Source organism: Engystomops pustulosus, chromosome 2 (genome assembly GCF_040894005.1).
Source record: "Engystomops pustulosus chromosome 2, aEngPut4.maternal, whole genome shotgun sequence".
NCBI classification, from domain to species: Eukaryota; Metazoa; Chordata; class Amphibia; order Anura; family Leptodactylidae; genus Engystomops; species Engystomops pustulosus.
Genome location: NC_092412.1, coordinates 81,353,764 through 81,373,048, shown reverse-complemented (window position 1 = coordinate 81,373,048; position 19,285 = coordinate 81,353,764). Strand labels below are relative to the sequence as shown.

At 38.2% G+C, this 19,285-nt stretch overlaps 1 protein-coding gene across 12 annotated transcripts in view; it reads right to left on the bottom strand.

Annotated features, from left to right (window-relative positions):
• The window catches only part of LMO7 (LIM domain 7), a 110,424-nt gene that overhangs the window by 18,778 nt on the left and 72,361 nt on the right, over positions 1–19,285 (bottom strand). For 5 of the 12 annotated variants that reach the window (XM_072135355.1, XM_072135357.1, XM_072135353.1 and 2 more), the window contains exons 9-22: positions 18,168–18,420; positions 17,493–17,687; positions 16,989–17,252; positions 16,192–16,347; positions 15,271–15,969; positions 14,662–14,691; positions 12,448–12,565; positions 10,590–10,732; positions 9,296–9,950; positions 6,246–6,458; positions 4,788–4,902; positions 4,334–4,495; positions 2,303–2,484; positions 834–888 (exon numbers count right to left, since the gene is read on the bottom strand). In XM_072135355.1, the coding sequence (XP_071991456.1) occupies positions 834–888; positions 2,303–2,484; positions 4,334–4,495; positions 4,788–4,902; positions 6,246–6,458; positions 9,296–9,950; positions 10,590–10,732; positions 12,448–12,565; positions 14,662–14,691; positions 15,271–15,969; positions 16,192–16,347; positions 16,989–17,252; positions 17,493–17,687; positions 18,168–18,420 (3,240 nt within the window). The remainder of the gene's footprint in view (positions 1–833; positions 889–2,302; positions 2,485–4,333; positions 4,496–4,787; positions 4,903–6,245; positions 6,459–9,295; positions 9,951–10,589; positions 10,733–12,447; positions 12,566–14,661; positions 14,692–15,270; positions 15,970–16,191; positions 16,348–16,988; positions 17,253–17,492; positions 17,688–18,167; positions 18,421–19,285) is intronic. The other 7 variants (XM_072135362.1, XM_072135356.1, XM_072135359.1 and 4 more) reach the window with 5 other exon arrangements.

Genomic DNA, 19,285 nt, shown 5'->3' with positions numbered 1-19,285 from the left:
AAACAGAGACAAACACAATACAATGCTGTAACCTAGAAGCCAGCGTGATATCAAGTCTGAAGTCTAACACCGTGGAAGGTGATCTGTCTGGTGACGCTTCACATAGTGCTGCCATCTGTACAGTGTACTCATGAGATATTTAAACTTGATGCACACACAAACAATGCTTACCTGAAGAAAAAAAACAGGTGAAAGAATGGTTTTTTTTTTTCTCAAGACAGTCCCAAGAACTGATCCAAGGAACTTTCATGGAAACTATGACTGAGGCACTGGATGTAAAGACTATGTCAATGTGTGGAAAAAAATGCCCTTTCCTTCAGTTGAAGGAACATTGTAGAAAATTAAGCCCTCTGTGAAATCACAGGACAAGAACTTGTGATGTGTAAATGAATGTCATCCATTCAACAACAAGCAAGGGAAAAAAAATAAACTATTACTTGTCCAATGTGTTTGAAAACTGGACAAATATTAAAGGACGTCTACCATCAGTTTTACAGATGGTAGACTTGCCCTATTACGTCGTTACTGAGAAACTCGCTCCTCAAAGCTTTTATTATAGCTCTATGCACTGTGCTTGCAACAATACAGAGTTCTTAAATTTATGCTAATTAGTCTGGGGCGTTCCAGCTACATCATCAGAGCGCTCATCTTTTAATTTATCAACTCCCCCATTCAGACATTGGAATAGAGGCAGTGAACATCTTACTAGGACTTATCCACCATCCGTAAAACTGATGGTAGATGTCCTTGTCTTACTTGATGCAGACCCTTTTATGTAAGGTAATTAACTTCAGTGCTACATACATAAACATGTCTGAATATAGTGCAATTACCTTTCTGCTTAGCATCCACTTCTTTCATTCCATTAACTTGCTTAATCCCTTTAACCTATAAAACAATACAATGACTTATATACTTGTTAAACGGTGCATAGAAATACAGAATATTGGAATCTTGCTGCATTTTCTGTAACAGATGATACACCTCTGTTGTGCATGTATGTGGCCTGAGGAAAGGGGTTCTGGAGGGCCATTTTGTCACATGAATGGATGACATGAACGGCACATTTTAAGAAGAGGTTTTCAGTCTATATGTTACCTCAAGGTTTATTACAGGAGATACGTTGTACACATCCCATACTGGGTTGCAATGAAGTGAGTGGCATTATGATTTGTGTCTCTCACTGCAGCTAACAAAAGTAAGCGCAGAAAAAGCATTCACAGTTATTCAAGAGTATTTAAATGAATGTTAATAGTAAAAAAAATATTTAAATGAAAAATTAATACCCAATGCTGGACTATAATTTTTTAATGGTTAACAATGAGTGATTATTGAGCATTGACAGAGTGATCCCGCTCCTTCTTCCATACAGCTCTCCTCATTGCTGCTCTTTGACCGGAAAGTGATTCAATCCAAACCTCATGTCTCCAGGACTTACCCTGAGCTGCATCAATTCTCCAAAATCTCCCACTCTGTACTATCAGACTAAGCACAACTAGCAAATCTTGAAACATGTTCTAAAACCCATATTTTCAGACCTATAATACTCCCTTTCGTTCCCTGTACACTAACCACCCATGTCTATCCCTCATGTCCATGTTATTCCTCAGCACAGGTTATGCTGCAGGCACACTGGATTCTGAAAATATGGTGACCGGTTCATGCAGCAGTATTATGTATTTTAACCCTTATTAATCATTGTGCAAGCACTTCGTCCTCATAGACTGCAAGCTGTTGCAAGGAGGGCCCTCACTCCTACTGTTTCCTATAACTAAGTTATTACTCTTTAATATCTTATGTTTGTATATGTACCCTACGATCTGTAAAGTGCTATAGAATATGATAGTGCTATGTAAGTAAAGATATGTAAAGATACATCTTCTATAGTACATATAGCTGTATGATAACGTGTTTGCCTGGAAATCAAATGTATCCTAAACAAGTGTTACACATTACCAATGGGTTAGTCACACAGGTATAAAATAACATATTAAAGTGAGGACCCTTTGGGCAGATATGTTGAGGTAAAGACATGTCCACACTGCACCATGACCTTCATACATTAATATATTTACTTTGAGACTTGGATTACAACAATTGACATATACATAGATTGTAAACTCTTGCTAGAAGGGCCCCATTCCCATTCTTTACTTTGAACATGTTATTTATTACTCTTTATGTATGTACCTCATGATCTGTAAAGCACTATTATAGATTACACCATTGATACTTTGCAGACAGCACAAACAATGTATACAATCCAGAGCAGGGACATAAAACCTGCTAACATATCACTTACATTTCCGGTGTCCGGTGGGCTGCTGCGCAGTGAAGTGCTTGGAGATTTGGAGGGACTACTGCCTCTAGAGCTTGCATCAATCCTTTTACTCTCAGGAGAACCTACAAGGTTGTTATCCATACTGGTCAGATTGAGAGTTTTATGGCTTTTGTATGGCAGGGAAGGTGGGTCTGTGCCCCAGTCTGATTGGTAAGTAATCATTGCAGCGATACAAAGTATGAAAGTTAGTGAAAACACAAACATAAAAGACACAAAGTGATGAAGCAAGCAGCAAAAGCGGTGTCACAGAGGGTTAGATCTCCGCAAAAAAGGACCACCTTCCCAGACATGCAGTTAAACATGCAACACAACATAGTAAATACTGTACGTTACTTAAACCTAAAGGCACTACAACCATAGTTTTATTTCACATTCTAAGATCATAATATGGTTAAATATTCTGTCCTGACCCTGGTTCAGTTGACTACAACACCTTAGATGTAGGATAGGAATTTAGTATTTAAGACCCACTCAGCTTAGATTTGCAGCTCAAACCAGACAAATTGTAATAAGGTGCTCCCACCACTAAATTCTAAACTTCCGCCCCCAATACCCAGTCATGTCTTGTGTAAGTTCTAAGTTTTTATGGTAGACATGCGCAGTACCTAGGTACCTTCTATCATACTCTACCATATTCCACATTTTATAAATGTAGCTTATACTGTAATAGTGCTACAGTTAAGGTGCCTTTAAGTTACATGGTTACAAAAAGTATATAAAATATATATTTTTTTTAAAAACGGATAAGCATTTTACTTTAATACAGCATGGTGAGTATTGGAAGTCTAATGTCTAACATTTTCACAAACTGCAGAAATCAGGAGGAGTAACACTGTTTTTGCTTATGGCAGATTCATTAAAGGTGTTTCAGAGTAAGAGCCTGCAGAGTTATACTGCAGGGGATTTAAAAAAAAAAAAAAAAAAAAGTCTGATGCTGGATAATAAATATGCCGAAATTTAGGATTAGCTACTCATACTCTGCAACTCATTAATTGGTTTAGTTTACACCAGAAAATAGTGTATTTGCTGAACTTTTGGTGCACTGACTAGTCTCTACAAGGCTGTACCCCGCCCCCTTAAAGGTCACACCCCTATTATCAAACTAGACCTGAAAGTGTCTAAAAACTGTCTTCGTGATGGAAATTACAACAGCAGTCTATCATGAACAGATTGATAAATCTTCCCCTATATGTCCAGACATCTTGTAATTTCTCTGAAATCTTTGTAAATTTACAAACCCAGTCTGGTGGGTGGAGAGCTTGCACCTCCTGCTCACCAAGCCCTCCACCCTAGAGTGTCTACGCAATTTGTAATCTGTATGAGCTTCTGTCCAGCTTTCTAGCAAGAAAGAATTGAGCAGAGATTTCATACTGAAATGCAGTATTAGAGGCCAAAAGAGACATATTAAAAATGTTTCTTATATTCACTTGTTCAACTGATTTATGCAAAGTTTGTTGCAATGTAACCTGCAGTATGAGAATTTTGAATATTGTTTGTTGCTCTTCTCTCTTTAGAACACAATTGTGAACTCAAGGTACCAAAGTTTTCCAGCTATCACTAAATTTTTTTCATAAAAATGGGAAACTATAAAATGTATGAAAAGCATAAACAGTGTAGACTTTAGACATAAATAGCAGGCTTGTTCATAATACCCATGTCTAGTCAGAGCATAGTCAGCCATACGTAAGGAAACAATGTTATCAGTTACGTTAGGCTTTTTTCCCTACTACCAGTATACACACATTTAGTTTTATGAAAGAAGTCTCCAGTTCACCAGTTCTGCCAGTTTCCAATAGTTATTTATCATAGTTAAAAGTGGAAGAAATTTGCTGATACATACAATATGTGTAACTAAATATTTGTAAAATTCGGGCTTTCCATTCACTAAATATCAGAAAACTTATATCTTTGAAATCTGGCAAAATTCTCCAGTTAGTATTGCCAAGAGCTGTTAAACTGAATAGCAATAATGACATTACAGGTGAAACTTACCGTTCTTGCCATATCGCCTGACATCTATTACAAGGTTTCCGGTTTCCAGAGCACTGTCCATGGCTCCTCTCCACTGATTATAGTCCATAGATGAAACCTTGATGCCGTTAACAGATAGAATTTCATCATCCACTTGCAGCTGGGAAAATTCAGCTGGGCTTCCTGCAAACCATTTATAAACTCTCTATTAGCATTGTTATGTTAATATAAATTAAAACTAGAACAAAGAAGGGAAAACAAGTCTAAAATTTGTGAAACATATTACATTTGTATAGTAAGACACAGAAAAGGAAAAAAACTTTTTTTTAGGAAAATACAGAGCGAAAACTACAAAACACGCAATTGGCAAAGAAAAAAAAAAAAAACACTCTTGACTTTTGTTAATAGTTAATTATTGCTGTTCAACCACGGATTAAAACAGATTAAAACCTGATACAGAGAATAGTTACTCTACCTGTATCAATGGAGGTTATAAAGACCCCTGCGCTGTTCCAATTTGTTTGAAACCCAAAGTCTTGGCTGGTTCCAGGCTTCTGGTTAATGCTGATTCTCATGTCGCTGTACTGGTCCTGGAAAAAAAAAAAGTACAACCTGAGTATCCTGTGTCTCTGACCTCTGTAGAGAGGAAAGTCTATCCAGGCAGGTTGTACACATTATACTCTCCAATTATCCTCTGTCATGCTGAATGCATGAGGTGCTCACAATACACATTGTTCAGTTTGCCACTGAATTCCTTCTACCCCCTGCTGCTTTGTTTAAAAACTTCCTCACTGGTATTGTAGATATGAAACATTCAATGTGTATTTACCCTACAGCAGTAGATACCAAATACCATCAGTGAATCAGGGCTCTGAAAGCATCCCAGAGACATAAACACAATTTTGTCTCTTGAATCCTATTTCATAACTCACCAGCTAAGAAATGAATCCCAATGTTGAAGAACTATTTCAGAAATTCCTAGCATCAGTGTTTAAAGAGAAACGTTTCACCACCTCCACTAACTCCAACTCTTTTCACACTTTAGTATGCCCTGCTCCACATTTAAAAAGCAGGAATATTTTTTTCTCTGGCCCAATCATGTTATCAAATCATGTGTGTTAAGCTCAGACTACATTCACACGGACGTATGAAAATGGCCGTATCCGTACCGTACCGTACCGTTTTTTTACGGATTACATACGGCCACATTCATTTCAATGGACAATACGTCTGACCATTTATATTGCCGTTGTTAAATCCGTTCCGTACCGTACCGTATACTAGCCGTATAAAAATATAGAGCATGTCCTATTTTCTCCCGTATTTCAGTTCCGTATGCCCTAGAAGTCTATGGGGACGTATAAAATACGGGTTACATACATGCTGCATACGGATGAAAAACGTCACGTATATACGGCCCGTAAATACGGGACTGGAGAAATCATACAGTCGTGTGAATGTAGCCTTAGCAGTCAATATGCAAGTGGGGGGGATACTGGGATGCCCGTTTTAGCCAAGGACTTCTGACTAAAGTGTAATACTCTTAGCTCCAGGGTTATAGTAAAATGAGAAATTTAAAAGGAAACCTGTCAGGAAAATCTGGAACATGAAACTATTTACGTGTCTTTACTGACCATTGGTTTAGCGTCCCAAATCGCCTTGTACGAGTTCTCTCCGTGGGCGCATTAAAAAAAACAAACACACACTCTCCTTGGTCAGAACTTTCAGTACTATGAGCAGGTAAAGGTATGGTACACACATGCATTGAAGTAACACAAAAGGAGGCACCAGCACCGAGACCTTCAGATGTCAGTCCAATATGCCTCATTTGTTTTCATACACTGCGTCCACAGACAGATCTCATACAGATTGATGGTGTCACACACACCCCCTCGTAAGAAACTAGAAGTAACAGGCAACATTGGTGCATTACCAGGTTGCTGGAAAACGCAGAAGACTGAAGAACTGAACTCTTTTCCATTTGAGCATCTAAGGGTTTAGGAGAAAAACTTCTTCCAAAGTTGTTCTTCTCTTCTCTTATGTTGTCAGCCTCATCCTCACTATGAAAAGTGCTGCTAGGTTTCTCCAAATCAGACTTGTAATGAGACTCAGTTGCTGACCCATTGTACTTCGGTGCATCATCCACCTAGAGAACATCAGAACATTAAAGTCACTCCTAAAGTAACACAAAGCACTACAAACAGATTAATAATAGGTAAGTGTTAAGCATCCTTGAGGAGTAGATTATTTGCAAAGTATAAGTGATTCAATCTGAAAAGCATCAGTATTACCATCATTTGACCGTAGGCCAATAAGGAAAGTTCCCTCTGTGAATTGTAAAGTCTATGAAAGTTAAAAGTGAATTACTTTTGAAGCCTGTTTACAATAGTTAAAATATGACTTAAGAAAAGAAAAAACATTTTTCCTTTTCTACTTGGCAAAATACTTTGGCCCCCCAACATTCCTAAATGAACATGCACACTAAAATCTCTTCTGGACAAATCTAGACCAATCTTCTTCCTTCCAGTGGATAACATCTGGTCATGTGACGTCCAGGGCCGCCATCATGAAGGGATCTAGTGGGACTGTGTTCAAGGGCCCACCTGTTTTCCTCTCAAAAGGAAAGTACCCACTAAACCCTCCATAACTGGCCCTTATATGAGGGAAAAAAAAAAAAAAAAATCTATACTCACTTTACGGCTTATTCTTCCCGGGTCCCGCGGCTCTGTCATGTGCCCGGGCCGGAAGAGCAGCAAAGTATGTCGTGGCAGTGTCGCAGCGGCGTGACATATTGTGTGCGTTGCGCGGGGCCTTACACTATGACATCCCGCTGCTGCAACACCAGCGTGTCTTAGTTATGCGCCTGGGCCGGGAGAGCAGAAGATGGAGCCGCAAGGAGAAGACTGAGCAGCAGGGCCGGGGAGAAGAAGCCGAAAGGTCAGTATAAAGGGGACATCTGCTGTGAACTGGTGGGGAGAGGGGGCCACAAAAATCTTCCAGTCAAGGGCCCCAAAATTCCTAGTGGTGGCCCTGGTGATGTCACTCAGGTGTATACTTGGCTATACCGCAGAGTGTAATGAGAGCTGTGTAATATAATGAGAAGTGCACCTGTGTGACATCACATGACCATGAACAGATTTATATAGACAAGAAGTAAACATAGAAGCTTTCCATATAAGCTCTTATACCTCTTGTGCCCCCCCCTTTGATCCTCATAGTCTGTAAGCTCTTGCGAGGCGGGCCCTCACACCTATTGTTCCATATGACCGTTTGTCCTCTGTAATGTAATATTATATTTGTATATGTCCCCCATGATGTGCAAAGCGCTGCGCTATATAAAGATTATTATCGTATATACTCAAGCATAAGCAGCTTTCACAGCACAATTTTTGTGCTGAACAAGACCCACTCAGCTTATACTCCAGTATATACAAAATAAAATTAGTACTCTCCTGCTGCGCTCACCTACGGCGTCCAACTTTCTCCCTGCTCATTTTCTCCCTGCATCTTCCGACTCTCTTCCCGCATGCACGTGATGTCATCAGGCGTGATGTCATCAGGCGGCAACACGCTGCGTCATAGTGTGTGTGGGCAGAGCATAGATGGGCATCTGACTACACTGCCGAGAAGCCGGAGCTGAGCTCAGAAGACGAGCCGGGAAGAAGAGGGAGCATCAAGTTTATTATTTTATAATGAAAGGGGCAGTGCTGGATATTTCTATAAAGGTGGGGCCCTGCTGGACATTTCTTTTTAGAAGGTGGGGCCCTGCTGGACATTTCTTTTTAAAAGGTGGGGCCCTGCTGGACATTTCTTTTTAAAAGGTGGGGCCCTGCTGGACATTTCTTTTTAAAAGGTGGGGCCCTGCTGGACATTTCTTTTTAAAAGGTGGGGCCCTGCTGGACATTTCTTTTTAAAAGGTGGGGCCCTGCTGGACATTTCTTTTTAAAAGGTGGGGCCCTGCTGGACATTTCTTTTGAAAGGTGGGGCCCTGCTGGACATTTCTTTTGAAAGGTGGGGCTCTGCTGGACAATTCATTTTAAAGGTGGGGCTCTGCTGGACATTTCGTTTTAAAAGGTAACAATCTCCAAAAAAAAAAAACTATTGAAGCAGAGGTAGAATGGTGTCCCAAAATCCTCTGGGTGAAAATTTACAAAAAGACCTGTAACTGGTACTGAATATAAAAAAACCTACTCCTTGACGGCCCCTTGCCGAAGGCAGAGTACGAAACGCGCGCCGGGGTGTTCATCTACCTTGGAGGCTGTATACCTCTGGTGCCTAGGTAATTGATACACAGGATTTTACCATTCACCATTACTCTCACCTTACCACTGTCCATACTGGCACTTTAAATTTACCTTATTTACCTATGAAATACCTTGTTATTGTCTATGCCTCCTTGTTGTTTTTAGACCTCCTTTCCAGCATTAACTAGCTTTCTCACAGTGTGCACTCAATAAAGTTTTTCTTATGCTTAACAGCAATAAGTTTCTGTGCAAATCTGGTTTTCTTTGAGTAGGTTTTGTCTTTTTAAAAGGTGGGGCTCTGCAGGACATTTTATTGATGAGGGGAGGTTGCTACTGGACATTTTATTAAAGAGTAGTTGCTGCATATGCTTATACCCTAAGCTTATACTCGAGTCAATAAGTTTTCCCAGCTTTTGTGGTAAAAATAGGAACCTCAACTTATACTCGGGTCGGCTTATACTTGAGTATATACAGTATTTCCATAGAAGCATAGAATCTAGAAAACTGTGAGGAATTGATACCAAAAGTATATTGGAAAACGTATAACTTTCTTATTATACAAACAATAACAATTTGTGGAAACTGAAGAACTCTTTAAAAGCTTAAATTAATCATACTGTTGAAAACATCATTGAAATGTGTTGTGGAATCAAGAATTAAAACAGCAAATATTGCATTTGGAAGTATGCAACTATTTTATCCCATACATGTGATGTAAAGCACATGTGTATGCACTTACTGTGTAGGACTTGGTAAATGAAGAGATTCTCTTTGACTGGGTGCCAAAGGGTCTTGGAGTAATCACTGATGACAGCCTAGAGGCATCGGTTTTTTGGTATCCTCTTGGTAATGAAGCTGACAGTCGACCAGGTTTGCTTTCTATAGTCAGGGAACTGGAGGAGAATGGCAGGCTCTGTGTACTGCTGGAGTCTGAGGGCACAGAATTTCCTTGCGTCGAATAGCTCTTTATTAAATAGCTTGTAGTGCTCTTACTTGTATAAGGTTTATTGAGATCAACATTAGATTCTTTTTCAATGAGGGTTACTGGTTTAATCTCGGGGCTCTCAGCTTTCTGAGAATTATGCACTGTGTAAGTAGTTTCACTTTGAATCTTCGACTGAGACTTTGGTTCTGTCTGGACACTAAGAACAGGTTCATCATCTTCAAAATTAATAAGGTTGTCATCATTCTTCTTCTGAGAAATCTTATTTTGGGTAGTATATAGAGAATTCTCTGTTGTTCTAGTGTATGGCACATCCACAGTATAACTTTTTTCTAGAACTGGTTTGGATGGAATATTTGACTCCCCAAAGACGTCGTCATTTGATGAATACATCCGTCGGAGATCTGATCTTTGATAGCCATTGTCAAGGTTTTCATTTTCTCTGTCCTCCCTTAAAATAAAAATACAGTCTTGTAAATGTGTTATTGAATGATCGTTTCTAATGGATTAAGTGCAACCATGTTTTCTCAGCAGGGAAGACTGAACAATAAAATAAGAGGAAATGGAATTGCATATTCCAGAACTTTCCAGTGGGAAACACATTTAGATTTCTTAGCATTGTATCCCTCCACCTTAGGGATGAAAGATGTGACATTTCAGTCACCCTCTCCAAATCTTAGCAAGTCCACACTTTCATTATGCCAATATGGAAATAGACATCATTCAGTGCCAGCAGTTTACAGCCTTGGACAAAGCAATTCATAAAGAGCAAGCTTGGAATATGCACATTAAAAGAAGTTTATCTTTTTGAGGAATGAACATTGCCCTGGAAAAATATCATGAACAAAGGTTACATAAGTGAGCAGAAAAATTCTTATTAATCAGATATCTGGGTTATAAAAGCATTTCTGCCCGAAAGGGAGAGTTAATGCTTTTCAAAGGAAACCATGTTAACAAGAGAACATAAAGATTTCATAACAATTTGTTGCTTTGTCAGTTTCTCCGATTCATGGTATTTTCCGTAAAATACCCCATATAATCTGTGTTTTGGTAACCCAAGACAACCCCTGGTACCAATCCTCAGTCTCACCTTTCCTGACGCATCTCTCTGAAAGTCTTATATGTCCTTTCAGGGCCTACATTTGCAATCTTTTCAAGTTCTTCTCGCTCATCTTTTTTCTTTTGTAGATCTGATGTGAAGCTTTTCCGTCGATTTTTCCATTTTGCCAAATCCTTATAAAAAAGAAAAATATGTTAACACAAACTTAATTATTGCATTAACCTCATATGGAGAAAATGTTTACAAAGATGTTTGCAAGGTATGGGAAGTGGAACAACATCTAGAATAATTCAATTTCCATATGCACAAAACCTCATTCACCTGATAAGTAACAAACTGCAAAACTGACTGCATGTTTACTTCAAAGCAAAGGGAGGCTTGAAGTGATTTTTGTAGGCTTTGCCATCATAAAGATAATCTTACTTCATTTAGAAAACTTAGAATTTTACTGTAGGCATAAAAAACTGATAAATGACAAGATATCAACATCTCTCTCACCATACCAAACACTGCAATGACCAAAAAGTCATACACAAAAATATGGGTTGTGAACTATTACAAGCCTAATTGAGAAATTCTAGTTGCAAAATTCTAGTACCTCCATCACTAAAGTCCTATTTTTTGTCTACTATGGAGTCTTTATTATAAATTATTAACTACATATTTGGCCACATATATTTAAGGTTTTTGCATTATTATGTATTACTTTATTATTATGCTTCCATTGAGGGTTCTGTATATCTCCTTTTCCAAGGTAGAAGCAAAAGGAGACCCCAGTAGGTATTCGCCTCAACGCCCTGATCCCAGATATGTATTAGGCCTTAGGCTGGATGATAAATCTATAACTAGAATATTGGTTGGATAAGTTATGTGGTTCTTATGACGCCTTGTGTAGTTTTGGAGAGAAATATATAAAGGCTGTCACTGCCGCCATGTCTGTGGAAGTGTCAGGTCCCATCAGTACCTCCCCCATGGAGTACATGACACTCTTCTGCTCGTCTTCTTGACTTATGTTATTCAGATAAGGCTGGGAAAAGTGAGTGAAGTGTACTGGCACTGGTGTGTGGTCTGGTCTGAGCTTTATGTTACTAATAATTAATTGAACTGGAGAAAGAAATATTAGATCTAATCCAGAGTCTGCCCCATGAATACAACTGCTGGGGGGGCCAGCGATGTGGCCACACAATTTATCCTCTGGCACCTGGACAGAGTGCAGTGAGCACACAGTATTGTCACTGTTTTCATTGAAGAGAGAAGTTGTGAGGAGTCCTCCATCCTGCACCTGGCTGTATGCTATGAGTATACGTCCGTGTGAATGAGGCCTTACTGGTCTGGGATCCGTTTTATTCATTGCTCCATCTGGGGTCTGTAACATTGTTGTCGGATCTGGGGTTTGTTTTATTATTATTTATCCTGTTGTGTGTAGTATAATTTATTGTCTGATCAGAGGTTTGGCATTTCTGGAGTGTTATTTGGGCTGCTGGAGAGTTATTTTATATTTGGCTTTTCTGATGGCTTTTTGAGCTGTAAGGTGTTACTTTTCATTTCTAGGGTGCTATTTGGTGTTTCTATAGTGTTGGTTGCTAGTGTGGACAATGTAGTTGAATAGTGTCACAGTGTGGCCCCTTGACTTCAGAAGGATCTGCACTAATAAACTAAGAAACCCCAGCCACCGTAAATAGCATAATGCATTCATTAAATTTTGTGTAAGAAAGGAGAAAGTGTTATATACCTATCAGTGGAGTCCAGGAGATGCAAAACCACATCAATGTGGCCGTATATTGTTTTATGGGAGACATATTGCTATATACATATAAAAGCTTTTCAAATATCAAATACAACCATACTTCAGCTCAATTAATGAACCACTGGATTTGACTATACATACATCTTGCCACTTCTGATCCTGTTCCTGCATCTGGCTTTTGACCTTTTGCAATTCTTCCAGACGAATTTGGCGCATATTCTGAAGTTCTTCTGCATTGCAATTTTCCAGCGATTTACTCCTGTAAAAGTTAAATATTCAGATATTTACAAATCAAGCCACTCCATTAGGTGAGACTACCAGCTATGGGCAGTGTTATGGGTGGCTCTAATAGGCACATATTTTGTCTGCACATTGTTGTCTCATTACTATGTAAAATATTGCTGTAAAAATCCTTGATATTGTTGTCAGCCATTCTCATAACTAGAGAGTTTCTGTTGCCATCTCAATCAAAATGATAATATCATTTGCATAACAAAGAATACACAGAAAAAAAAACACAACTGTTTTGCTAACACTACAAAAGTTCCCACAATTATTTCTATCAATAGTAACATAGTCAGTTAAGACAATTCAAGTCCAACAACATTTTTTTTTCCATGCAACATAAAAGCAAAAGTTGACAGACAGACATTCAAGGGTGCTTTAAAGGTAATGTCAAAAGAAAGGAAGCAAGCTTAAACCCTGTATGGCTGACCAAAATGATTCCTTTTCACATAAGAAAGTATAGAGAGGTGTTTTACAAACCCCCAAATGAAAATTAACTAGCCTTGTAACCTATAGAAAGAACTTGTGCAGTATTCTAACACACAGAACACAGTGTTTCCCAAGTTGAATTATTTGGGTGACCTGGCTGTGATGACAATTTGGGAATGTCAGACATTTATCACTACAAAGAATCCAAAAAATCCAAAGTCCTTCCATTATGTCTGAAGCTGGACATGAGTGAGGCAATCTAAACGGCAGATAACTTAAGGACCCTTGACTAAACCACTGCTTGTGTTTACTGGCTTGAAATATTTTTAGCAATGTAGAGATAGGTAGTAACACTTTCCAAAAAGAGAAGAGTCACAGTGGTGGGTTTCTAGTTAAAGTTTTTTACACTTCTTTTAACACTTTTTATTATTATTTAATAGCAAGTATTATTATTTTTTCTAAATCTCAAAATTCACTGTTTATGTGACAAAGGGGAGTCACAGAATAGAGGACATGCAATTGTAAAATTGATGATCTTGTTCCAGATTTCACAAAGCACTTCACAACCATCCATCAACGGCTGCCAGGACAAATACCAATTAATGATGTGCCATGTTATTTCAGCAGCTCCCGATCAATATCAAGTATTGCGCTTGGATGAAATGTTTAAAGATTTTCATTCACTCTCTTCTCTCACTGCATATAAAGCAGCAATGGTATGTTACATTTATTTTGACGCAGAAACTGATGAACTTTTTTTTTAAGGATAATATATTAAATTTATTAATTTATTTTTAGATAGTAGTTTGGTTAGAACCATATACCATATCCTATCAAGTAGGGCTTCTAGTGTGTAGCCCCCCCCCCCCCCCAATAACAAAAACTATATATTAGCGAAGCAGTATGTATAACATATTACAAGATGGAGCATCAATACTAAATATATCATTATTTGATACCAATGGGTGACTAAATCCCACTGTTCAGGGCTCTAGAAAAAGTGAGAAGGACTTATACTGACTGTCTACCCAATGTATACCCACTTCTCCTAACCAGATGTTATTTCTAATAGAAGTTTGTATTATCGCTATAATGCTGCAGTTGACCACTGCAGTATGTCAACCAGAGTAACATAAAAGGAGGCGATTAAAATGTAGAGCAAGTGTCCTTTTTTGATAAGCTATTATTTTCATTCAGTTGGGACATAGCAGGACTATGGAAAACAAGAATATTAGGCCAAAAGGTTCCTACTTATATAATCTAGGTGCATACAGCAACGTTCCAATTAAGCTAGTGTTGGCACTTCATAGAACCTCTTCAACCTGGTTAAAATGTAGACAAACTGAACACAGCGTACTTCTCATTCTACTTCCTATTTATTTTAGCCCTCACAGCAACATTCATTGCTACAGCCAAAACAAACAGCCATGTAAGCAAAGCCAGGAAGCCTCTTGTGAGAGGGCATTCCATTATTGCTTTCATGCACAGCTCTTGGAAGCAGCAGCATGCACATGTCACAAGCATTGCCCTGCATAATCTTAGTTGTTTGCCTCATATCTGGAAATTAGTAGATGACCAAACCATACAAGACCTACGTACAAGAGATATCCAAGCAGAGTGCACAACCCATCATAAACTTACCCAGTCTGCACACTCATTTTTTCCCGTAGTCTGAGAAACCAGAAAGAAAAAGATACACACATTTTTTACCATTAGATATCAGCAAAAAAAAAAAAAAAAACACCACACAACACACAATTTATATGGATGCCACAAAAAAAATCGATCTAATAAAAAAGTTTTTGATTGGAAGAGGAGCCATGTTTGTGAAGGTCGGCTTCACTTAATGCAGATAAGCATTTTCTGACCATCCTTTATACTACATTTATCCTCACAACAATGTATATTGCCATCAAGGGGAAATTTTCATGAATTAATATAACAAAGGAAGTCCCTTTAGACAAATTATTGCTTGCAAAGGATAGCAGCTAACCTGAAAAATTATTGGTAGGGTTAAGATGGAAATGTTAACCTTCGCTAGGAAATAAAGTTCTTCTGCCACACAAAGTCAGTGGCGTTCAATGTGTCTAGCTTTACAATTACAAAATATTCCAAATATAGTTGTTGCTGTGTAATAACTATAGAGATACAGGTTGAGGAAAACCAAGGCAAGATGATCAAATCCATAAATTATATTTTCGGCACATTTCATGCATTTTCCACACTTGCATGCAGCCATCACAATCTAACCTTTCCACCAGAAGGCGTTTTTTGTGCCTTATTTTGCTGGCCTCCCTTATAGACTCCCACTTTTGAAGATCTTCTTCAGTACATGGACCAGACACAAAATGCTGTGGCTTTGCATCATTCAAACATTGAGATAAATAAACCTTTCTTGTCAGCATATCATCTTTCTTCAACTTTTCTGAAGGACAGAGCACTCTTCCTTGATTATCTGACTTGTTAGACTCTGGTGGCTTTTTTACCAAACAAAGAAATTTTGATTGTACATCTTCTGGAAGAGACCAAGGATCGGGAAAGGGGACTGCAGTGTAATGGTCTGGGGCACCAGATACATGAACTTCTTTTGGTTCAGAGACAGGTCTTCGAACAATCATGTCATCCTTCACCAAATCAGGGAGCTTGTCCACCTCTTCTTTAGACTGTAGGACAATGTCTTTCTCGATTTCCAGCACCTGAGCCAATGGTGTACCAAGGTTGACCACTTGGTTGAGGTGAAAAGACCCAGTCTTACGTGCAAACAAGTCATCATTTTGAAGATCTGGTAATGTGTATATGCCATGATCCACTGATGGATTGTTTTGTATGTTTGAGGTATCAAGAGAATGAATAAGTCTAGGACCAGATGAAGGGTCAATTTTCACTTTGTTCTCAGAAGAAAGCAAGTCAGAAGTTATTTTTTGGAGCGTCTGGAGTATTAAAAATTGACTGACACATCAGAAAAAAAAGAAAGCAAAAAGAAACGGTTTAGGTAACCATTGACTTTTCACTCCAAAACAAACAACTTACAAAAAAAAAAAAATCAAACAAAAACCACCAACTACTGCATGCAAAAATGTTTCATGAAAAAGGTATTCTTTTTGCATTCTTCCAGAAAACAAGGAATACAACACAACAATTATGGGCCACACGGGTCATGCCTATAGTAACCTTGGCTTGTCGGATGGGTCCACTGTCTTTTTTTCATCTTTGCTGCTCAATGTGACCAATTCTGTAGCACTTCCTGGTTTCAAATCTAGACCATCCTTCAGCTTCAATACAGAGGCAAGATCAGATGTCCATGGACAGTCCCCTCCAGCTCTTTTACTGCACAGTCATTGTAGAAAAGGTGAAATAAGATATTAGCTCCACAAACCTCTGCCTGAAAGGACTTTTACTTTCTGCAATTATATTCCTTTGTGATAGGCAAATTTCTAATGAATAAACACTGTCATTGTAATAAATTTAACCCATTGCTGTGTTTTCAATGAAAACAATGAAGTATCCACCTAGGTTGTGTAAAAAAATATAACTTTTAGTTACCAAACTCTGTTGTCTCACATTTTATAGTTGTAGAATACACATTAAAAGTGTTCTCCAACTGTGAGTAACTGCTGCTTTCCAAGTGACTGCCACTACAAATGTAACCCCAATCTATTTAGTATTTTACCAACCTTGAAAAATACAGCATCTTAGCCAAGTGGCTAAGAAAATAAATGTTATTTTTTATATAGTAACTAAAGTAACACTTTATTAACCCATAACTTAACTCTTAAAAGGTAACAAAAAGGCTCAAATGTTGTCTCCATGCGATTCTGGAGTAAATTGTTTTAACTGTATTATATAACAGTCATTAATTTATTCATGAATACAGCAACATTTACATTTGTCCACTGTACTGGGTGGGCATTTAGTCACCTGCATTAACCCCTTTTATACACATTTACACTTAGGAGAAGAAAACAAACCTGAATCCCTGAAATTCATTGTACCAAGGTTTAGAACGAGTCCTGGTGCACAAAACTTTCTGAGATTGTTCTGTATTTTGAGAAGAAGAAAGCTTTAACACCGGTGAAGGCAGGTTGACCTTCCTAGCAAACAGATCATCCTTGATAATATTTGGAAGTTCTCTAGAAGTTTCTTCATCTTCATCTGAAGATAATGTGGCATAATCGACACGATCCTTCAGCACATCTTGATCTAACTTCATCGCTTCTCGTCCTTGATTTTGGCTAACATACAAAATGGCCAATAAATTAGCCAGCCTTCCGTGAATAACTGAAGAATTCTCACCATGCCCTTAATAAAACAAGTCATGTAGCATTTCTTTAGTTTGTCTTATCAAAAAACAAACCACTTCACACCACTCAAATCAGCATGGTTAATCCATAAAAAGGGAATGCTAAAATCAATAAGAAATGTACACACATTAAAAGGTACGCATCAAAACACTGCAGCTCCATGCCTCTGACCTGTGCTCCCCCTCCTGAGATGTTGCTGGAATAATGTTTGTTAAAATATTCAGAGGTTTCTTAGCGTCCATTTGAGGTCGAACAGAAAGAGAGGGGTTCACAGAAACAGATGGTTTACTGTTCAGGTGAAATTTTCTTTTTGCTAAATCATCAAGCACCAAATCTGGTAACCTCCCATCATCCTCAGAATCTGAACTGCTTGAAAAAATGTTAGGAGATGAAAGAAAAAGTCTCAAACTGGAGATGAGAATAAGCCCAAGTCCGCGAATACTGTGCTAGTTGAATAAAATAACAGTAAAACATGCACATAAGTTGTCGGTGGAAATGAGAGTATAATTAATGTGTCTCTCAATAGACCGCCTACATTCCTGCTTGTCACAGGTTTGCTCCTTTGTGTCTGTAATAGTAAGCAATCCACCAAAAGGAATTAAAAAAAAGACAGCAGGACCCTTCTGCTTTTAACTTTATACATAATAATAATTCATTTATATAGCGAGCACACAGAATATGCAGCGCTGCACAGTTTGCCAAATCAGTACATAGCATCCAACTGTATGAAAAATCACCTGCCCACTGAGGGCCCACTGTAGACCTCTAAATAAAACCTCATTTTACAAAACTTGCAGGGCAACCTCTAAATTTCACCACGATTCCAGGAAACCATTACTCCCCTACCTGGAAAATGTTCCATCAGATTCTGTAAAGACAGGGCTGGCCCAGCTCCTCCTGTTGTCTTCATTTCTATCTACCCGTTTCTTTCTTAAAGGGGCGGGTATGTAAGCTATCTGTTTGTTTTTAGGTGGGAGGAACTGGTTGAAGTTAGAGGCTGCTTTGGGTTCCACTGCAGAAGTCCTTCGGTAAGACATGTCATTTTTCCCTGAATCCTGCATCTTGTAGGTAAGTTCAGATTCTGTGTCACTTTCTCCACCTGAAAACAAAAAAATACCATGAGAAACTCAGATATAGGATTTCTACAGAATGCATTACCAAACAATGCATGGCCAATTATTGTAAGAAGTTGTGTTACAACAAGATCCAGATTGATACACGATTCTACTCAAGTAGATGTTTATGCTTACCAAGCTATAAAATATAACCAGATGAAAATAATTATACAGGCAGTCCCCGGGTTACGTACAAGATAGGTTCTGTAGGTTTGTTCTTAAGTTGAATTTGTATGCAAGTCGGAACTGTATATTTTATAATTGTAACCCCAGCAAAAAAATTTTTGGTCTCAGTGACAATTGGATTTTAAATATGCTGGATTGTCATAAGAACCAGGATTACCAATAAAGCTCAATTGCAGACACATTGTACAACTATTATGGCTGGTTATTGTAGCCTAAGGCTAAAGTATAGTAAATTATGGTACCAACATTCAGAGGTCCGTTTGTAACTAAGGGTCGTCTGTAAGTCGGGTGTTCTTAAGTTGGGGACCGCCTGCATTCCAATAATACTATTTATGTATTATCAACATAAATAAACTGGGGCATTTTACACATTTACAATAGAGTAAAGATAAAGTCTGATGCTGGATGAAACATTTGTTGTAGTGTCAGTGTAGTTCACCCCCCCCTTTTTTTTTTTGTAGGTCCAGATCTTTACCTGTATTAAATAAATGTTTCATTTTCAACTTTGACCCATATTTTACTTGCAGTTATGTGTGTATATGAAGAATGCTCTTAAACATGACAAAACATAACTATAAATAAAATTATACATGTGCCGTTAGTGGCATACAACAAAAAAACACGGATACAAAAGCTATATAGAGTTCTGTGTTTGTGTATACA